The sequence below is a fragment of the Xiphophorus maculatus genome, chromosome 21 (genome assembly GCF_002775205.1).
Source record: "Xiphophorus maculatus strain JP 163 A chromosome 21, X_maculatus-5.0-male, whole genome shotgun sequence".
Taxonomy (NCBI): Eukaryota; Metazoa; Chordata; class Actinopteri; order Cyprinodontiformes; family Poeciliidae; genus Xiphophorus; species Xiphophorus maculatus.
The window spans coordinates 12,592,649-12,610,491 of NC_036463.1; the positions used below are offsets into that span (position 1 = coordinate 12,592,649).

A 17,843-nucleotide genomic window follows, 5' to 3' on the forward strand; every position below is an offset into this window, starting at 1 on the left:
CACACCTGAATCAAAAGGCTGAATCACCTCCTTGGTATGGCAGGAAAAAAGGCCTGCTCATCAATTATTTATTTGATTTTGGTGTGTTGGAGCAGAATTGTAGCCAGAAGTTGCTAGACGGAAACACTGGAGGACTGGAGTTGCAGGCCCTTGCCCTGCAAGTTCGTCTTGACAACAACACTGTTCATTAGTGAATCCTGTTACTGAGTCAAGAAAGCTTAAATTAGTCATATGCATTCTTCATGCATTTCATGTGTTTCAGGTATTTATTTTTCACTGTACAAAACTGAAATTTACATAATCATATGATTTTTTTAAACTTGTGTAACAATTATCTTGCAGTCTTTTATTTATTTATTTTCCTTAATCTAGTCACTTTTAGTCTAAAGGGAAGGGCAAAAAGGCAAATCAGAAGAGAATAGAAAGTGAGAATGAGGTTGTTGTATGCGTGTGTCTACAGCGGTGTGATTAGTTGCTGCTGGCTGAGGTAGCACTGCGTTACAGATGAGGATTTCAAATGGCCCAGATAAAGTAATCTATGATTAACTGGGGCAAAGCTGGCGTGCAACCCTGCCAACAGCTGTAGTCAGAGGGGATTTCAAAATTATGGGATGTCCAAACATTTTAGATGCAGCAGGAAATGTATTTTGATATAGCAGGTGGGAGGCAGTTTGTCAGATGAGAGTCATGCATGAAGTCAAAGGTGACAGCCGGCGACGGAGGAAACAGCGGCGCAATTAGGAGAAACCTGCTCTGATTCGGTTGCTGCATTTGCCTGAGAATTGTCGGAGTGGCGAAGCAGCCATGAGGAAATTTGCAGTGGGGGGAGCCGTAAGCTTGGGGGTCACGGCTTGAGGAGCGATCGCCACAATGATTGCTGTAACAACTGTCCGACGGGATAACAAATCAAATTATAAAGATGGACACCCCAGCGCAGACCCCGCCGTTGTCTGAAATTGATTGCTAGCACCAGGAGCTGATATTGCGGGGTCTGGTCTGTCATAGTCCATCAGATGTCATTATCACCAGGGGAGCCCTAAACCGTATGCAGACCTGAATGAGGATGAAGCCCTCGCTCTCCCGCTTGCAAATTGCCAGAAGACAAGACCACAGACAGAACCATGCTTTATAATGATTTGTATCACTTCAAGGTCAAGTTATTCTCCCTGAATACTGTTAAAAATCAAGATATTAACCAGCCTTAGCACCTTCCAAATCCAGCCTGCTACCATTGTGCTGTAGTGAGTAGGGGCTACCTTGATTGAAGTGTTCTCATGTTTTGTATTGCATTTAAGTGCAGCAGCAATCATCTTTAAACCATCATTTGCTGGACACAAATCTGCAAGAGAGTACTAATCCTCAAACCTCTCCATTTTTTAAAGGAATCGTAAATGTATTTGCACCTCTTAAGTATTATGATTTGTGTTTCATTATTCACTGATTCTCCCATTCTAGCAGACAGCTATTTTTATTCCGCTGCGTGATTAGTCATTAAGCTGAGACGAGCTGTCATTGGAAATCATTTTCATGTCTTTAGACAGTTCCTCAGTTCATCCAAATGATGAGCGATTTTTTTTTGCCTGTAGGGGGAATGGGACCCATATTTTATTGAGAGGCAAGACAGTTCCTCAATAATGCCAGAAGTTTCATAATGTTCCCTGGTGTGTATGGACTTTGTGTTTTAGGCCATTTACAGAAAATGGCAATTACTCTAAAGATGACTCATTATTTTGCCCCATGAGGTGTATGCATTTCTAAATTTGCAGCAGTCCTTTCAGGCTTCTTGTCACATTGAATGTTGATAGGTCTTAGATTTCTTTATAACAGGTGTTTACGCAAGGGCTCTCTAGTTTAAAAGGGACCTCAGATTTTCTGTTCTTAAGTACACTCAGTGGCAGCCACATTTATTGCCAACCTTGGCAAATGTGAAAAACTCCTTTAAACAAACTCCTTTACTGCTGTGGCATAATTTCATGCAGAAAATCTTAAAAATATCCAACATTAAATTTGAGAAAATGTCTTTTGCAGGACAAACATCACAAGAAAAGAAAAATTACTCTTAGTAAAGTCTAATTGACAATTTATTTTAAATAAATATAATAAATGCACTTTTTAAACTTTGGTCAGATAAAACTGATATTCAACTTTTTTGATATCAAACATGCAATGAGTTTTTAGGGGTTTGAGGCAAACTAAGAATAAGTTTGGTGGGGGATCCGCGAAATTTTGTGGAGGCTTTTTCTTTCAAAAGCACTGAGAATCTTGCAATAAGGCCTGGCTTCATAAATTTTTGTCGTGGAATTGTACAAGTATATTTGTTAGGATCAGTAGGTGTGAGAATGCAACTGTGTCCATTTTAAGCACAAAGAAGAAGCAAGAACTTTACTTTTATTTTCAGCTATTTCCTTCAGGTAAATTACAAAAATGTACACATACTTACCTCTGATTATTTTATTACCTTCTAATTGACAGACAATAAATTTAAGAATGATGATTTCTCACTGCTAATACTGGGAATGTACTAGCATTCTTAAATGAATTAAAGTTGATTGGAAAAAAAATACTTAAATTTTAAGCACCAACCTGCCTTAAACTTTGATCCAAAGCTTAGATTAAAAAAAATAGACAAAGTTAAGACAACAGTATGTATACTTGGATCAATAGCTTTTGTTTAACTGTCCTATGGGAGAACATCAGATAAAGAAACAGCTTGGATTGGCTGCTGGTTTTCAGTGTGAGTTAAACTAAATACCTTCTCCTCCTATCTGGGTGTGTGCTACTGTGTTGAGTCACTTGCCAGGTCAAGTCTGCAAGCTTTTCTGTTGTGACTTCTCGTTACTCAGCAGGTCCAGTCAGACAAACTGTTTTTCTCCAACTGGTTGTCTTGCAAAGATAGATGTCCCACCTATTGAAATGTTTGGTCTATAATTTAGCAAAATGGTACTCATAGTTGTGGACCAAAGTAAAGCTTTCCTGTCTTCTAAAAGTGGCGTAGCAGTAGCAGAGTAGCGGGGTCCTGTATCACAAGATCTTACAAAATAACAAGTTATAAAGCTTCTTAATTGATGTTTCTTTCAAATTGCTATTCAGGGATGTGGCTTCATCCTTTAAAGTGCATGTAAGCTGTTCTTCGTCTCTTCACCCGGCTGCATATTTCAAGCGAAACACCTTCTTTAAGATGGCTACACATTTGCAAACACCCCTACCATTTTCTTCTCCATGTGTTACAGTCTCTCTCAAATTTTCACTCCACACTGATTTTTTTTTTACCTTTGTTTGTTCCTCTGCCTCACATGCATTAATGTTTTCATGGCTACCTAATGCAGAGTTTTATTTTTTTTATTTTAGCTTGCGTTGTTTTCTTGTTCTCCTATAACCTCTGCAATGTAACCTCATGAATGCAGCAACTTGTTCTTGTCTTGATTGGGTATTAAAATTAAAACAGTCTAGAACTTTTATTCAACTGAACATAAACATAATTACAGAACGTTGCCACATATTGAACTTTTCACATATTGAACTTTTGCCGATCGCATACACTTGTGAATCAGACTCGCTGCTGTGGTATCACTTGCTCTAACAAGAGGTTAGAGCAAATGATACCAAAAGAAGTGGTGTGAGAAAAAAGTTGAGAGGAAATACAGTTTCAAGACACAAGAAAGAACAAATGTAATGAATTTAAACAAATCATTGCTTGACTGACATTGAATATAGCCGTGTTTAATGACCATAAGAGAAATATCATTCCATTTTTAATAACCTCTGTATACCTTCGTGTTGTATTACCACTCAGTTCTTACCCATATTTGCTTGGGTAAGATAGGGCAGATGGCTTTTTCAGAGTTGTTGAAATTACTTGAATTCAGAGACTGTGCATATGAGATCCATGTAAAGGCTCAATTTGAATTGAACAAATTCAATTTGCTCAATTTGAATTTGTTCAATTCAAATTGAGCAAATTCAAAGGCTGCTATTCTTTTTATTGATGCATCTTCTCTGACAACCTCATGGAAGTAATATACACTGTGTGCTTATTTGCAGGCATGCGACAGTTCATAGAGACGGATATACAATTGAATATCACCACATATAAACTCGAGGAAAGGTTTAATCTTGGAGGCTTATTTTCTCTGTCCCTTTCTTCATCATCCCATAGTTTCTTTCTTGTACTAGTAAATTGACTTGCATAGCCAAACAGTATGTTTTTCACCCTTGTGGCATCATGAGTCACACCAACCCAATAAAGAGACTCCTTTTCCCCGTGTGTAATTACAATCAGTGTAGAAGTGTCACTGAATAGGACCCAACCCGCAGCTGGAGAATAGGGCTGCATTGACAAAGCACTTGCAACTATGGAACAAGGAAAATTAAGTCCTTTCTATTCATACTCCCTTGTTCTTATTATGCAGAAGCTATCTCAGCTTTTGTGCCACTGTATTGTTACTTAATCCAAACGCTATTTAGCTTAATTACTTTGTAGGCATCGAGCCTTGGTTTGACTCAAGCCTCCAAAAGGGAATTGTGGCTACTTTTAATTTGGTTGTTTTAAAGTTTCGAATGTAGTTTTGTCCATTAGAGAGTCACATATGTGTGCTTTTATTAAGTAAGCAGTTTTGGTGTCTGTTTATAGAAACTAGAGTAAAGATAAATGGAGGTCACCTCAACTTGTTTCTTTAATTCCTTGGGGCGTTATAATTATGGAGAGAAGAGTTATTGGCAGTACATTACAACAAAGTAGATGGTATACTACAAGGCATTTTTATTATGTGCTGCTTATTATGGGCCTGTGCAACACCTAACTAGAATTGAGACCCATTAAGCAGACCAATAAGAATCTAGGGATCCACTTTAGTCATTTACTGCAAAGTGCCAAGTTCAACTCAGTGGGCCTTTTATAGAGTACACCAGCTGGGTAAACAAATTAATCGTCCAGCCATGGTTTCCCAGCACAACCATGCAGCCCAGGGCAATCATACATCAGACAGAGTGATAGCAACTGTCTCCACCTGGAAATAGAAAGCTTTCTACTATTAAAGACAGAGAACCGCCGAGGACCCGCTGGTTTGCGCCATTCATACTTATTCTGCCTCTCAACTGTACTGTTCTGCTTCAGTTAGCCGTGAGAATAATAAAGTAGCCAAACATATGACTGTCTGAAGAGTTCTGCACATGGATCGAAACCAATATCAAAATAATAGGTTTCGACATTCACGTTTTTGTAGGCATGGGACAATATAAAACAGATTTTGGTAACCTTAGTTATACATACAGGAAATAGGTGCTTGCTTAAAAAGACAGAAATACAGCTAAGATTACTGCTATTGCATCTATGTAAAGGTAAATTGAGAGCCTCAAGTTCATATATTTAGCTTTGTTCTCTGCTTAGGTACCTACCCTTCAGTAGGTAGATGAGTTTACTAATAGAAATTTTAAGAAGTAAATGAGTAAATATATATTTATTTTTAGTCAAACAAAATAAGTAGCTTTTTCTTGAAATATACAAATAGACAGTAAAGAAATAAACTTGTGATAAACAACAAAACTGGTAAATGTTGATGTAAGACTTGTGACAAGTAAATAATTCAAAAGTCTTTGGGTTGTTGCCAAACATTGATCCCAGACAGAAAGTAGAATATTCTTCTACTGGAAAATAAGTGATATTTAATATTTCAATCTGAACAACAAGATTTTATTTACAAAGTTGCTTCTGGCCGACGTTTGCTGCTTTGGCATTTGCAACATAAATGTAAGTTGTTAATGACTTTACACCAAATTGTATGCTTCATTAAACAACAAGTCTCACCAAATATGTGACACCCATACAGTCTGAATGCATGATAATGATTTGTTAAGTTATAGACAGTTATAAGGCATTTCTTTGCGACATGCATTGTGTGCAGTGATATTGCTGCAAAGACAAACTAGTGATATTTTGTGCAGCCTTGTTCCTGAGACCTGCTGGTGAAATACTCTATTTAGTTTGCAACTTTATGAAGATGTGTCACTATGCATCCAAACCAGAAGCTTAAGCTCATTCTATATAGAACATGGAGCCAGTGCAACGTGATCAATACAGGTGTCACATGGGAGTGCTTGGAGAATCTTGCCAGAAGCATTGCAGCTGCATTTTGATTAGCTGTTGGCAATTCACGTATGTTTTACTGAGGAAAGACCAAATAGAATTACTATAATATTCTAATGTGTTTTCTAATATTTTATTGTCTGAAGTAACCGTAAATAATGCACAATGTCTGTCAGTAAGACAGCAGATTCTTCTGTACCCTAACATAACATGACTATACAACTGTTTGTTTTTCTTTTCATTTTTGTTACCTTAAAACAAGCATTATTGAACTTGTCCTTACAGGATAACTTTTAAAATAACAAAAAAAAAAAAAAAAAAACAACCAAAAAACGTAAAGGGTGGTTTCCTCTACTTTGGTCATACACCATTGACTGGCAGCTGGTGTGGTGGAGGAAGCTTTACTTTCCTCTAACATCACTGACTGCAGCATCTCATTTAAAATACGGTACACTCTTAGAATTGCATGATGCAAAAACGTTGCCCTTTTGAAACTGCGACTGGCTAAAACTGTGGTGTACCTAAAAATCTGAGGCCGACCCATTTCCAGTCGAGTGTCCTATTTATGGTTTGATCTTGAAGCAGGTACTCCAAGCTGCACCGGTGTCAGCCACATTGAGAATATGGGCCAGACCGGTCTAGTAATTACTAAAGTACAGTAATCTTCAGGGTCAAAAAGGTCAAATGTGTGACTTGCTGTTGAGGTGTGTGTGCATTTCTGTGCATGGCTACACATTACATCATAACAGGCGGGAACAGCGTGTGCAGCTGAGCACCTAAAAATGGAAACCCATTTCCTAAGGTTCAAACTAAGTTATAAAGTTGTTATGCTTGTACAAAGTGTATTTTCTACAAAGCTTTCAGGTTTAAATTGCCTATTTTGAAGCACTTTGAACACTTAAACACATATTTTTGCCTTTAAAAGTATCTGTTTTTCCTCCTTCAGTGAAGAAAGCAGATTTTATTGAGTTTTCAAGACATATTTCCCTGATTTTCAATGTGCTGAAAAAAAGGTAAATACAGATCCGAGTAAAGATTAAGTATAGCATATTAATTTATGACAATCTAAATATTTAAATGTAACTTTTCGTTCAAAGATGACAAAGAAAAAACATGAAGGAAAGTGTTCTCTTTTTATTGCATTCAAAGGTATTTAGACAGTTCTCTTCCAGTCTACAACTGCTTGTCAGAATTTGCCTCTGTGTAGCAGCGAAAAGCCCCAGAGCGGCACAGAAAAGGCTTGAAAACACCTTTTCTGAATCACCTTCTCTGTGTGTCAGGTTAGAGCTGTTTTGGTTATTTCATCCTTGTTTTGAAGAGGTGGGTGCTCCGCAGGGAAAAGGTTATGTCATGTCTGTGCACCAGTCAGGCTCGAGCAACATGTTAGTCCTGAATCTTGTGACAGCTGGGGGTTTGTTGTCTTTCGTTTCCAGTCAGCTTCAATTAAATTTGATCAGGACCGCTCCTCTGAAGCAGGGCTAGAGAATTTAAAATAAGATTTAGTTGTACTACTGTTCAGTCTAATTATATCATTTATCACAGCCCCACAAATGCCAACCCTTAAACACGAGTTGCATAATGAAGGGGTGTTCAGCAGTGGATGGAATTATGCATGGCTCTTTTATTTAAGCTTCTTCTAAATTTATGTTCATAGTGGAAAAACCCCCCCACAAACATTTACTTGTTAAACCCACTCCCACGAGGACATTTTGGATCCTGTTTGTGTGTTCACACCATTTCACACCACTGTAATGAAAATGCTACATTCAGCTCATGTTAACTGGATAATATTTGCAGAAGAAAACCAGTAACATTGAGCCACAGGCAGCAGGTTTTATGCAATGCACTGAGTCGCCTTAATAAGTACTGTGAAGCAACGTTTCCCCCAGAAAACTTGCTAAGCCCGGTGGTTGGGGCTCTCAGGTCGCTATTTATCCAGCAGCCTGTTGTGTTTTTGAGTTGAAAAATGTTTAAAGTTGACAGGAAACTTGCAATTTTCATTTGATAATTATGTGTTTTTGGAAGATTAATAGCTGAACACCAACTATAAAGTCTTAAAAATGCAAACATTGAAAAAAGAAAAACTTAAATAAATAAGCAATGCTTAGCCTGGTGGCAACACAAGTAAAGCCTAGTGGCCCACCAGGCTTATAATATACTTGGGGAAACCCTGATGAAGGGGGGGTGACCACTAGTATTATGTCCTCTCATTAAAATGTGGACCTTAAATATTTAGCTAATATGCTAAGCGGTTAACATCAGTTATTGTATTTTTAGTCAAAAATATTTAAACCCCAGAATATCAGGAGAAAAGATGGCCTATCATAGGCAAAATGGTGCCAAAAATGATTCCCCTATGGTGGCGTGTCTTTTTGTGGGTTGCTGCTAGCTTGAGCATGTTACAGAGAGAGCGTTCTGTTTGTTGCAAAATCAGGAAATGGTATCGGTTCCAGATAATGGTGCCATTTTTTGGGCGCAACAACATTTTTTATGGCATCATCTATAAACAGTTTAAAGATGAGTATGAACAGTTATATCTGAGCTTAACTATTTAATAACTATGATTGAGTCATTTGGTCAATGTATAACTTTTTGTTCATAAACGTATTTTTAAAAAACGCTGTAATTCATAGATAAATTCAAATAGAAACTAGTAGAATTTCTTCCTGGAGTAGAAATGTATACGAAGCAAAACTCAAATCAAAAACTAAACCTAAGAGGTGGTCAGCGTGAACTCTCCACTGAGCAGAGGGGCGCACCGGCCCCAGGTGCGTCTCTTACTTCTAATGGCAGGACCAACCTGACAAACAAACAAAAGGAGACTCCCTGGTGGTTGGGTCGTCACAGTCAACCTCTGTGGATGTTTTGTGGATGTTTTGCCTCCAGTTTTTTGTTGTTTTCTAGTGTTTTTCAGTAATCATTGTGCATTGCTTGTGTAACTGTGCCAGTGTTACTCTTTGTTGTCAGATCTTCCGGAGGTGTTGGCTGGTGTTTAAAAAGGCTTCTAGTAAAGGACCCAGGAGGCTAGAAAAGTATCCCGATGAAAAGGCAGCCTACTTTAGAAGTTTCCACAAGGTAAGATCCTCATCAAAGTCTTGAAAGTTTTATTTGTTTAATTCATTCTTGATAGCCCCTTTTTTGTCTTATTGTTTTTCTAATATCCCTGTCACGCCGTTCTGTTATCCGTCTTTGTATTTTGTTGGAGCATGAAGCTGTGCAGCTTTAATAACGTAAGAACCTAGCATAACCATTTTTGCCAAATTCTGAGTTAAATGTCTCTGTCCGAGTTAATTAGCCTGTCCTAAACTCTTAAATGGGCATCGCTTCATTTTCTCTTTTTTTTTTTTTAAGTTTCTGTTATCAATTTGGATATCTGTTAAGCCACACTTTCCCAGTTCACTTAACTGCCCGTCCTATGCTTGAAAAGCAGCTTCTTTAGCAAAGATTTTCCTGTGATTTTATATGCCAAAGCTTAGCATTCCTGTATTACAGGATACAGTAATTTTAAGTTGGACTTATGCAATATGCAACCCTCCTAAGGAACAAAAGTTTGAGATTTTATTAGTTTTATGCTGATAATCAAATGAACAGAAATAAATTCATGAAAAATGTCACCTTATATTGACAAATATGTTTAATATGCAATGCACCTAGACTGGTGCAGTCTAGGTGACAATACCAAGTAATTGAAGTAATTGACTTTTTTTTACTTACAAAAATATGGGTTTAGTTTTGCATGAGGACATGAAAGTGGTATTATTATGATTTTCTTATTTCATATTAGTATGTATATTTTGGACCAAACATACCAAAGAAAAATAAATAAAAAAACAGATCAAAGAGAAAAAGAGACCAAAAATATAGTATGGTTAAAGTAAATCATTGTTTACAGCAACACTTCAATATAAGCAACTATACTATAAAGTACACCTTAGATAGTGATTTCTAAGAAAAGAAAAACTAAGTAAATCATGCTGTCTAGATTATATGTTTTCTTATTGATAATTTTTGAATGTGCAAACCAGACTTTATTGAGCTCAGACAGTCAAATCTACAGTTTTGTTTGGAGTGGTGTAGTCTATTATGCTGATGATGCTGATCCATTCAATATTCGGGAAGCTGCATCATGTAGCAATTACACAGCCATGAAATTAAGTATTGATATTCTACAAAGTATGATCTATATTGATTCTGAAATGCTTTGACCTTTTGCTCGTTGCCATCATTAGATAACCGTCTCTATTTGAGTCTTTGTTAATGTTACCAGTGTCTGCGTCCCTGCAGCACGCTGTGGGTACAGGTGGTGCTAACAGGACGTCGGATGTCAATGCCTGTCTGTCCACCCAGTCTTCTCAACTACATAAAGCTCCTCAGGCAGCTGCCTCTGGCAAAAAAAAAAAAAAAAGTCTAAATGCCTCTGACACAGACATGCAGAGCATAATTACCAGGCAACAGCCAAGAGTTTCATTTTGCAATTTGGCAAACTGCTCAAATTAATTAGCGTCGAGTGATAACATCAGCTGAGACCTCCTTGCCAACAAGAGAAAAACATTTAAGCTTAAGATTTATCTTTGAAAAACACAAGCAAGAAAAACTTATTCTTAGTTTTATATTTGTTTATATGTTCTTTGTAATAGTGTTTATCTCTATACATGTAAATTATAATACACACGGCTTACTCCATTCCAAATCAACAAATCTTGGAGACTGTCAAATGTGCTGAAATGAGGGAACAAAATATCAGTTTTTCAAAATATAGCTGTTTCTTAATTTTTCTTTACAAATTCAAACATTTACTCGATAAATAGAAATTCTTCTTCAAAATTAAACCGTTTTAAGTATTAACATGCATTCAAACTTTCAATATTATTCAAAGCGTGCAAACATATCTTTTGGCACATTGGATGATAGTTCTCCTGTTTCTTCAACATTTGTTGGTCTCTTGAATTTTCAAGCATTTTGGATCATTTTAGCATAGCGCCGTATCACATTCCCCTTTCTCATATCAACTTTTTCATTAAATCACACCGTTCCTTAGCATAGTGTTTTAAACATCTCATTTTAGTCAGTTAGCAATGAACCATCATTAAACCACTACTGGCTGCCTCCCTCCTTAAATAAGGCACCACCTGTTTTTTTTTTTTTTTTTTTTTTTTGCTTTTACGGAATGAAAGCTCTCATTGGTCTGATAGTTTTCTGTTACTCTACAACATCTATTGGTAAATTATATGCCACATGGAAAGACATTTTCTACCAAAAAATTAGGTTGATCTGGTTATTGATTTTGTACTGCTTTTATTGTGAGCACAACTGTGCTTCATGGAGCACTAAGCTGTTTTAAACATACAGTGGGAAACCTGTTTTTATCTTTGCATTATAATTCTGTCCAATGATATCAGATGATGAAGTTAAGGGTTTATTAAGGGACATTTTGGGACTTTTATCTCGCCCTTTAGGCCTTTCCCCTCTCTTTGAAAAGTAGTAATCCTCAACATAATATCTCTCTCCACACCTCCTAAGCCCCTTGAAATGCACCAATTATGATTCATTATCCCGGTAAGTGAAGATGATTTTAAAGGAGCAGCGCCATGAACAATGTTCTATCCTAATGAGAGGAGATAAGGGAAGATAATGGAGGACTGCGGAGTATACTTTGTGGCTGCAGTTTGAGAGGCAATTCAGTTCTTTCTTCTTTCCCGTGATAATGAGGCAAATTGGTGAGGTTTTCTTTCCAGTTTTGTTTTTATCTGTATCTATTGATGTAGCCACAAACCATCTTGATGTTTTGATCCAATCTGTTTGCACCATTTGCTGCCACAATATCAGTCATGTATTGTGAATTAGACACATCTCTGCTTACTACATCATGCTGTCACATGAAGCAACCCGTGTGGCTGTAAACTGCCCCACTCTGAGGCATTGCATACATCCACGCTGTAGTGAGCGATAGGCACGCGCATGCACCGCTGAACCTGGTAATGCATTGCCACCGCGATCTAGAAAAGGTCCCGTCTTAGGGCTTCATTGAACGCCGCAGTGCTGTGGGTGGGAAATAGGCTGCACTGGTGGCTGATTTACACAATCAACACAAAAGGGATTTAAATTTTTTTTCCCATTCACATTTTTTTCTTTCCTTTCCTTCTCTCTCTCCCTCCTTCTGCAGCATTCTCTCTCTGCAGATCACTGGCCCATGCTTTAAGAAAGATCCTGCATATTTTTGGGTATATTTTTAGCTTCCCGTAGAGTTGTCTTGGAAGCCCCTTGAGCTCTGGTTTGAGACAGCTATTGCGAAAATGTCAAGCTGCATTGGAGCACAAGTGGATAGTTTGCATATTTGTGCTATTAAGAATAATGCAATAAGGCGTGATTAGATTTAGTAACATATTGACAGGTTTAGGTTCTACATGCAGCTCTGGGGAAAAAAGTTAAACCCCATTGAAAACTTCATGGTTATTCCACCAAATATTGATCTCTGAACTCTTCCTGAGTTAAAACATTAGCATTGTTGTTTCTAGATGAACATACACTTGTTTTCTCTGCATTATTTGAGGTCTGAAAGCACTGCATCTTTTTCGTGATTTTGACCATTTCTTATTTTCTGCAAATAAATGCTAAATTTTTGCGTGGAATTTCGGAGACATGTTGTCAGTAGTTCATAGAACAAAAGAACAATGTTAATTTTACTCAAACATATACCTGTAAAAGTACAATCAGAGTCTCTTAGTTTTTTCCAGAGCTCTATAAGTTGTTGAACAAAATGATTTTTTTAAAACAGAATTTAAAAATGCGTAATGTAAGTGAGGTTCTTGTGCACAGGGGAAGTTGTCTTATTCAATACTGTAGAAACAAATGACTAGTTTTCTTTATGCTTCAACCTGGACATGGAAACAACAACCAATTATTCTACAGACTTTAGTGGTCTAATTGGAGTATGTAGAGTTAAAGGATCCTTGATGTAGCTACCTCATTTAAAAGTAACAATAAAATGAACAATAAAAACCTAAAATGAAGTCTAAACTGCACATTGAAAAACAAGCTGGCATAGAAGTAATGGTCTTCTTAGTGTGTGCTAATTACGTTGGACTGCAGCATTTTGGACCAATTGAAGCTGATCAATCTGTAACTGTCCAATGTCAGCATAAAACCTACTGCAATAGTCCAGGTAGGTTGAGATGAAGGCATGCATGATGTTTTTTTTAAGGTCACTGTTTTTAGGTGTCTTAAACTTGCAATTATTCTTAACTCAGAAAAGGCGTCTTTAAGGAGATCATTTATCTTTTCATATTTAATCTGTTACCCATAACTTACAGGTGCTTTTTTTAATAATTTACACGAATGGAACACATAAAATGCAAATAACATTGGTATGATGTACCCCACATGATAGATGAGATTTAAGTAAGAAAATTATGGAAACAATTGAAACCATACACACACCTGCCAAAGTGTTTGCCAGGACTTTTGATTGTGAAGAAATACAAATGTTCCTTTGCTGTTGAATGTGTATAAATGTTTTTTATAAACGTTTTATCTCCTTTCTTCAGTTACCAGGTTCACTGCAATATACTGTATAAGTTGTTCTCTCCTTTGTCGGTCAGTAGCAATTAAATGTTCATTGCTCAACCTGAGGGAAAACTTCGAATGAATTTGATGCACCTTAAAAACAGACCAGTAAAAGTAGTTGTTTTATATGGGTTTATTTTGTTTGTTTTTTTCCCCAAAGCTTTTGGAAATAAACAGGTGCTTTGAGATTCCAGGTTGTAGCCCTGTTTTGTTTTTTTTTCTCCACACATCTGACATTGAAATCCCACAGCCCAAAAACACCCAGAAGGATACTGCTGCACAACATTAATCATTCTGGAGGTTATCCAAGAGACATAGTAACCCTGGACAGGTCACTGGTCCATCACAGGGCCAACACAGTCACAGGAGACGCATACTGAAACTCACTCTTAAGGTCGGTTTCGAAGTGCCAATTCACCTGACACCGAAGTTATTGGACTGCAGGGGAAAGCTGGAGAAGTCAAGCAGACATGGAGACAACATGCAAACTGAGTCATTCTTGCTGTCATTTTAATCATGACTGCAGAGTTTGAGAATCGTGCATTAATAATCTGTTAAAAGCATTTCAAAAAATATTTTCTGAGTTGAAAGTTACTGTATATGAAAACATATACTTGCTTGAAAACTCAAGCAGTTTTACTCTTGCCAAGGCTTGCTATGTGGCAGGAAGAGCATTATGCAAAACGTCTGAACTACATAGTCACTAAATATCAAGAACAATGTTGCGCACAAGATTGATTCCCTTGAAAACAAAAAGAAATTGAATACAGGAAATAAAATAATGAAAAAAAAGAAGTTAAATAATTAAATAAAGGAAATAAGTCAAATGCCAAAAACACTTGACTACATTTTCTTATCACAATATGAACCGAGGTAGGTTACAAAAAGGTTTGAAACAGTTTTAGAGCTCAAGGTGATACCTTACTTACCTAACGATAATACCTTACTTACCTAACGATACCCCGAAAAACACAACTGTATGTTTCAGCCAAACTGTCACCTTTATTTATTTTTATGAAAATAAATTGGTTAAGATGTTCAGCAATAACCCAGGAACCACTAAAGTCCAAATCCTACCATTAACTAGAAATGAGTGTCACTGTCCTAATGCAAGTTTTGCATTGTCAACCGAAGTAATCAGGAAAGAAGCCACTGCTCCAAAATGAATAACTTTAAGGTCAAAATAAATTCTCTGCTTCTTATATGGACAAATGCTTTCTGAAGAAATAATTTCGGTTCAGACGAGACAATGATGTGTTTTTTGGCTACAATACAACTGAAACCTGAACCCAGTCAAGAGTGGCAACAGAACATTGAGCCCAAACATACACTGTTTCTGCAACGAACAAAGCTTATTTGTGGATTAGTGAAAATTCAAATTCTTGCTTTTGAAATTCATTGGAGCTGTTGTATCAATAGTTAACCCCGAAAAAGAGCAGTTCAAATGGATCTCGAAAAGATGAAAAACGTATTTCTAGTTGGAATTGTACTAAACTGAGTACATGTGGATAGGACAAACACATAAAATTGTAGCTTGAGTCTGAAAAAAGAAAACCCAGAGGCTTGTGGAAATCCCTCAGCTGGGCCTGAACGTTGAGCACTGGGTACCTAACTGTAGAGAGAAATTCATTACATGTCACCCCATCGAACAAAGAAATGTGTGGTCCAAATATGGTGTGTGTGCAATAGGGTCTTTAACCTTTAGCAGTCAAGCTGTACTGTATGGGCAATGAGCCCAGCTAATTCATTTGTAACTGTTTGGCAAGAGGCCTATAGTTAGAACACAATAGACTACATTAATGTAATGGGCCTTATCTGCTGGAGACGGCGAGCAGCAGGAAGGCTGTTGAATGAAATGTCCAGTGAATGCTGGTGATATTCAATAAAAAAGTTATCTCCTCCTTTTTTCATTCACTATGAGCCACCTGGTAAAGTGATTTTAGATTCTTATGATTGGTTTCCTCTGTATTAACTGGAGTATTTTCAAGGAGACGCGCAACAATGAGGATGCCTTGTATGCAGCAAGCTTCTGCAGCTGCATATTAAACATCATACAGGAGTAGAGCAGCTAGCTGGCGTGTGTGATTTCTGTTCAAATTAGATTTTTAAGCCTCATAAAATTGCTTAGTGTGATTTGTTCTTTAAGATCACCTCCTCTGTTTAAGTTTACAGCTCTACATCATCATCATTAAGTCCCCGCTGCACTTTCAGCAAAAGCTGTGGAGGATACCAATTAAGCCGCGTCGTTATTGCTGCAGTGTTCATTCATGTGCTGCTGCTGCTGCTGCTCTCCCTGACTTCTGTAGATCACTGAGCTCCATAACATCAAGAACATCACGCGGATGCCACGGGAGACAAAGAAGCACGCCGTCGCCATCATCTTCTGCGATGACACATCCAAGACGTTTGCCTGCGAATCAGGTGAGTGTCCTTTTCTTTGTGCAAAAATCTAATTAGTTGCTTTCAACCACAGTAGGAGGAAATAAGGGGAGAAAGGTATTTTGTTTTCCTCCTGAAGACGTGTTATGCTATTATACACCACAAATGTGGTTTGGGAACAAAAAACAAAAACAAGTGTGGTAGAAGAATGAAGCATGTTGGGTCAAAACAAAAAAGAGAAACAGAAATGATGGAGGCTATGGTGGATCTGAGTTTAACCAAGTGATGCTTATTTGCCGCCATATTAAGAGGTTGGGAGATGGGTTCTGAAATATTGATTTTCATTGTGCAGATATGAAAACCAATATTGGGCATAATTTGTGGTGTTTTCAACCCTGTTATGCACTGTAACAACGGAGATTGCATCAATGCGTGGGTGGAAAGCCAAAGAAGCTCCAGACCTCCCCAAGCAAGTTGAAATAGCTTTATTTAAGCCTAAAGCTGGGCAAAGAAAATGAATCTATGTATTTTATTGTGCTATTTCCCGCTAAGCTGATTTGTGGAGTTAGGTTCCCTGGCTTTACAAGGATATGGATCTAATTCATGAATGTGGTTTGATCTCTTTCCCCATCCAAATCGGAACGGTTTATTTTTGTTTTGCCTTCTCACAAAAAATATCTTTTAGCTTCCTGATTTCTTATTATGACAGTATATTTCAAATAGCACTCATGTTACTTTTCAAATGTTGCGGAATGCTCCTTGCAGCCTTTAAACACCATAGTTGACCTGTAGTAGTGAAATCACAGAACTGACGTCCAACCAAATATAGATACAGATATTTTTCACACTGTTGAGTACTGACAAGCTCTCAAACTAGAACACACATTGCCATTGGAGTGTTATTTGGTGGTTAGACAAGTAGCAATAGATAAATTCAATGTGTTGAATTTAAGCTATTTGTGTTCCAGGTGGTTCGGGAGTGAAACAAAAGTTGAATAACTAAAGAAAACACTATATGCCCACTTGCAGGTACAATAGGCATACAGTGGGTCTGTTTCTCTTGTTAAAGTCCCAACTCTTTAGCACCTCTTTTGTGAACTTGTACATTAACATTTTTTTAAGTTTTGAAAAATCTCTTTTGGTTATTATGCACTACTTTCTTTTTTAAGATGTATTTGTTGATACGAGATCTGTAGTCTCACTGCATCACTCACTGAATGAGACTGGTTAATGCAAATTCATCTAAAACATAACTGCTATAAACTAGCAGTTAGTGTGGTTTGCAATAGTAATTGTAAAATCTTTGATTAAGAGCTCTACAAGTCTGTCTTGGCAAAAGCAGGTCCCCATCGAAAAGACTTAATTTTCAAACTAAAACTAAAATCGACTAACTTTGAGGTCTCTTTGCCTCGGTAACAATATCAGTAAAGAGCGCTTTTCTTACTGCGACCCATAGGCCATGGGGAGATCTTTTGTCATCTTCGCTGATCACAAAAGATTTGTCAGACTGGTAAGCTGAAAATCAAAACTGAGAATTTTCCCAGCTTTTACATATTACAGAATTAAAATGGTAAACTTGTGTTGCATAAGAACTCACTTCATAGGGCCCTAATTTGGCCTGCTGCCTTGCGATGTCTAACGGTGTGTTAATGCAACGATGAATATTAACAAGTACTGTGCTGTTATTTAAAGACATCATTTAAAAATGTCTTTTTTTTAAAAAAGAAAAAAGTTTTTTGCATGTTTTATTTAGGGGAAAAAAGAGAGTGTTTAGCAGTTGTAAGTCTCCCCTATTATGTTACTTTTAAAACACAAAACC

The 17,843-nt window shown here is 37.2% G+C and overlaps 1 protein-coding gene across 2 annotated transcripts in view; it reads left to right on the forward strand.

The window, feature by feature from the left end:
- The window catches only part of dok6 (docking protein 6), a 66,868-nt gene that overhangs the window by 27,529 nt on the left and 21,496 nt on the right, over window positions 1-17,843 (forward strand). For both annotated transcript variants that reach the window (XM_005797921.2, XM_023326710.1), the window contains exons 2-3: window positions 9,050-9,157; window positions 15,952-16,066. In XM_005797921.2, coding sequence (XP_005797978.2) covers window positions 9,050-9,157; window positions 15,952-16,066 — 223 coding nt within the window. The remainder of the gene's footprint in view (window positions 1-9,049; window positions 9,158-15,951; window positions 16,067-17,843) is intronic.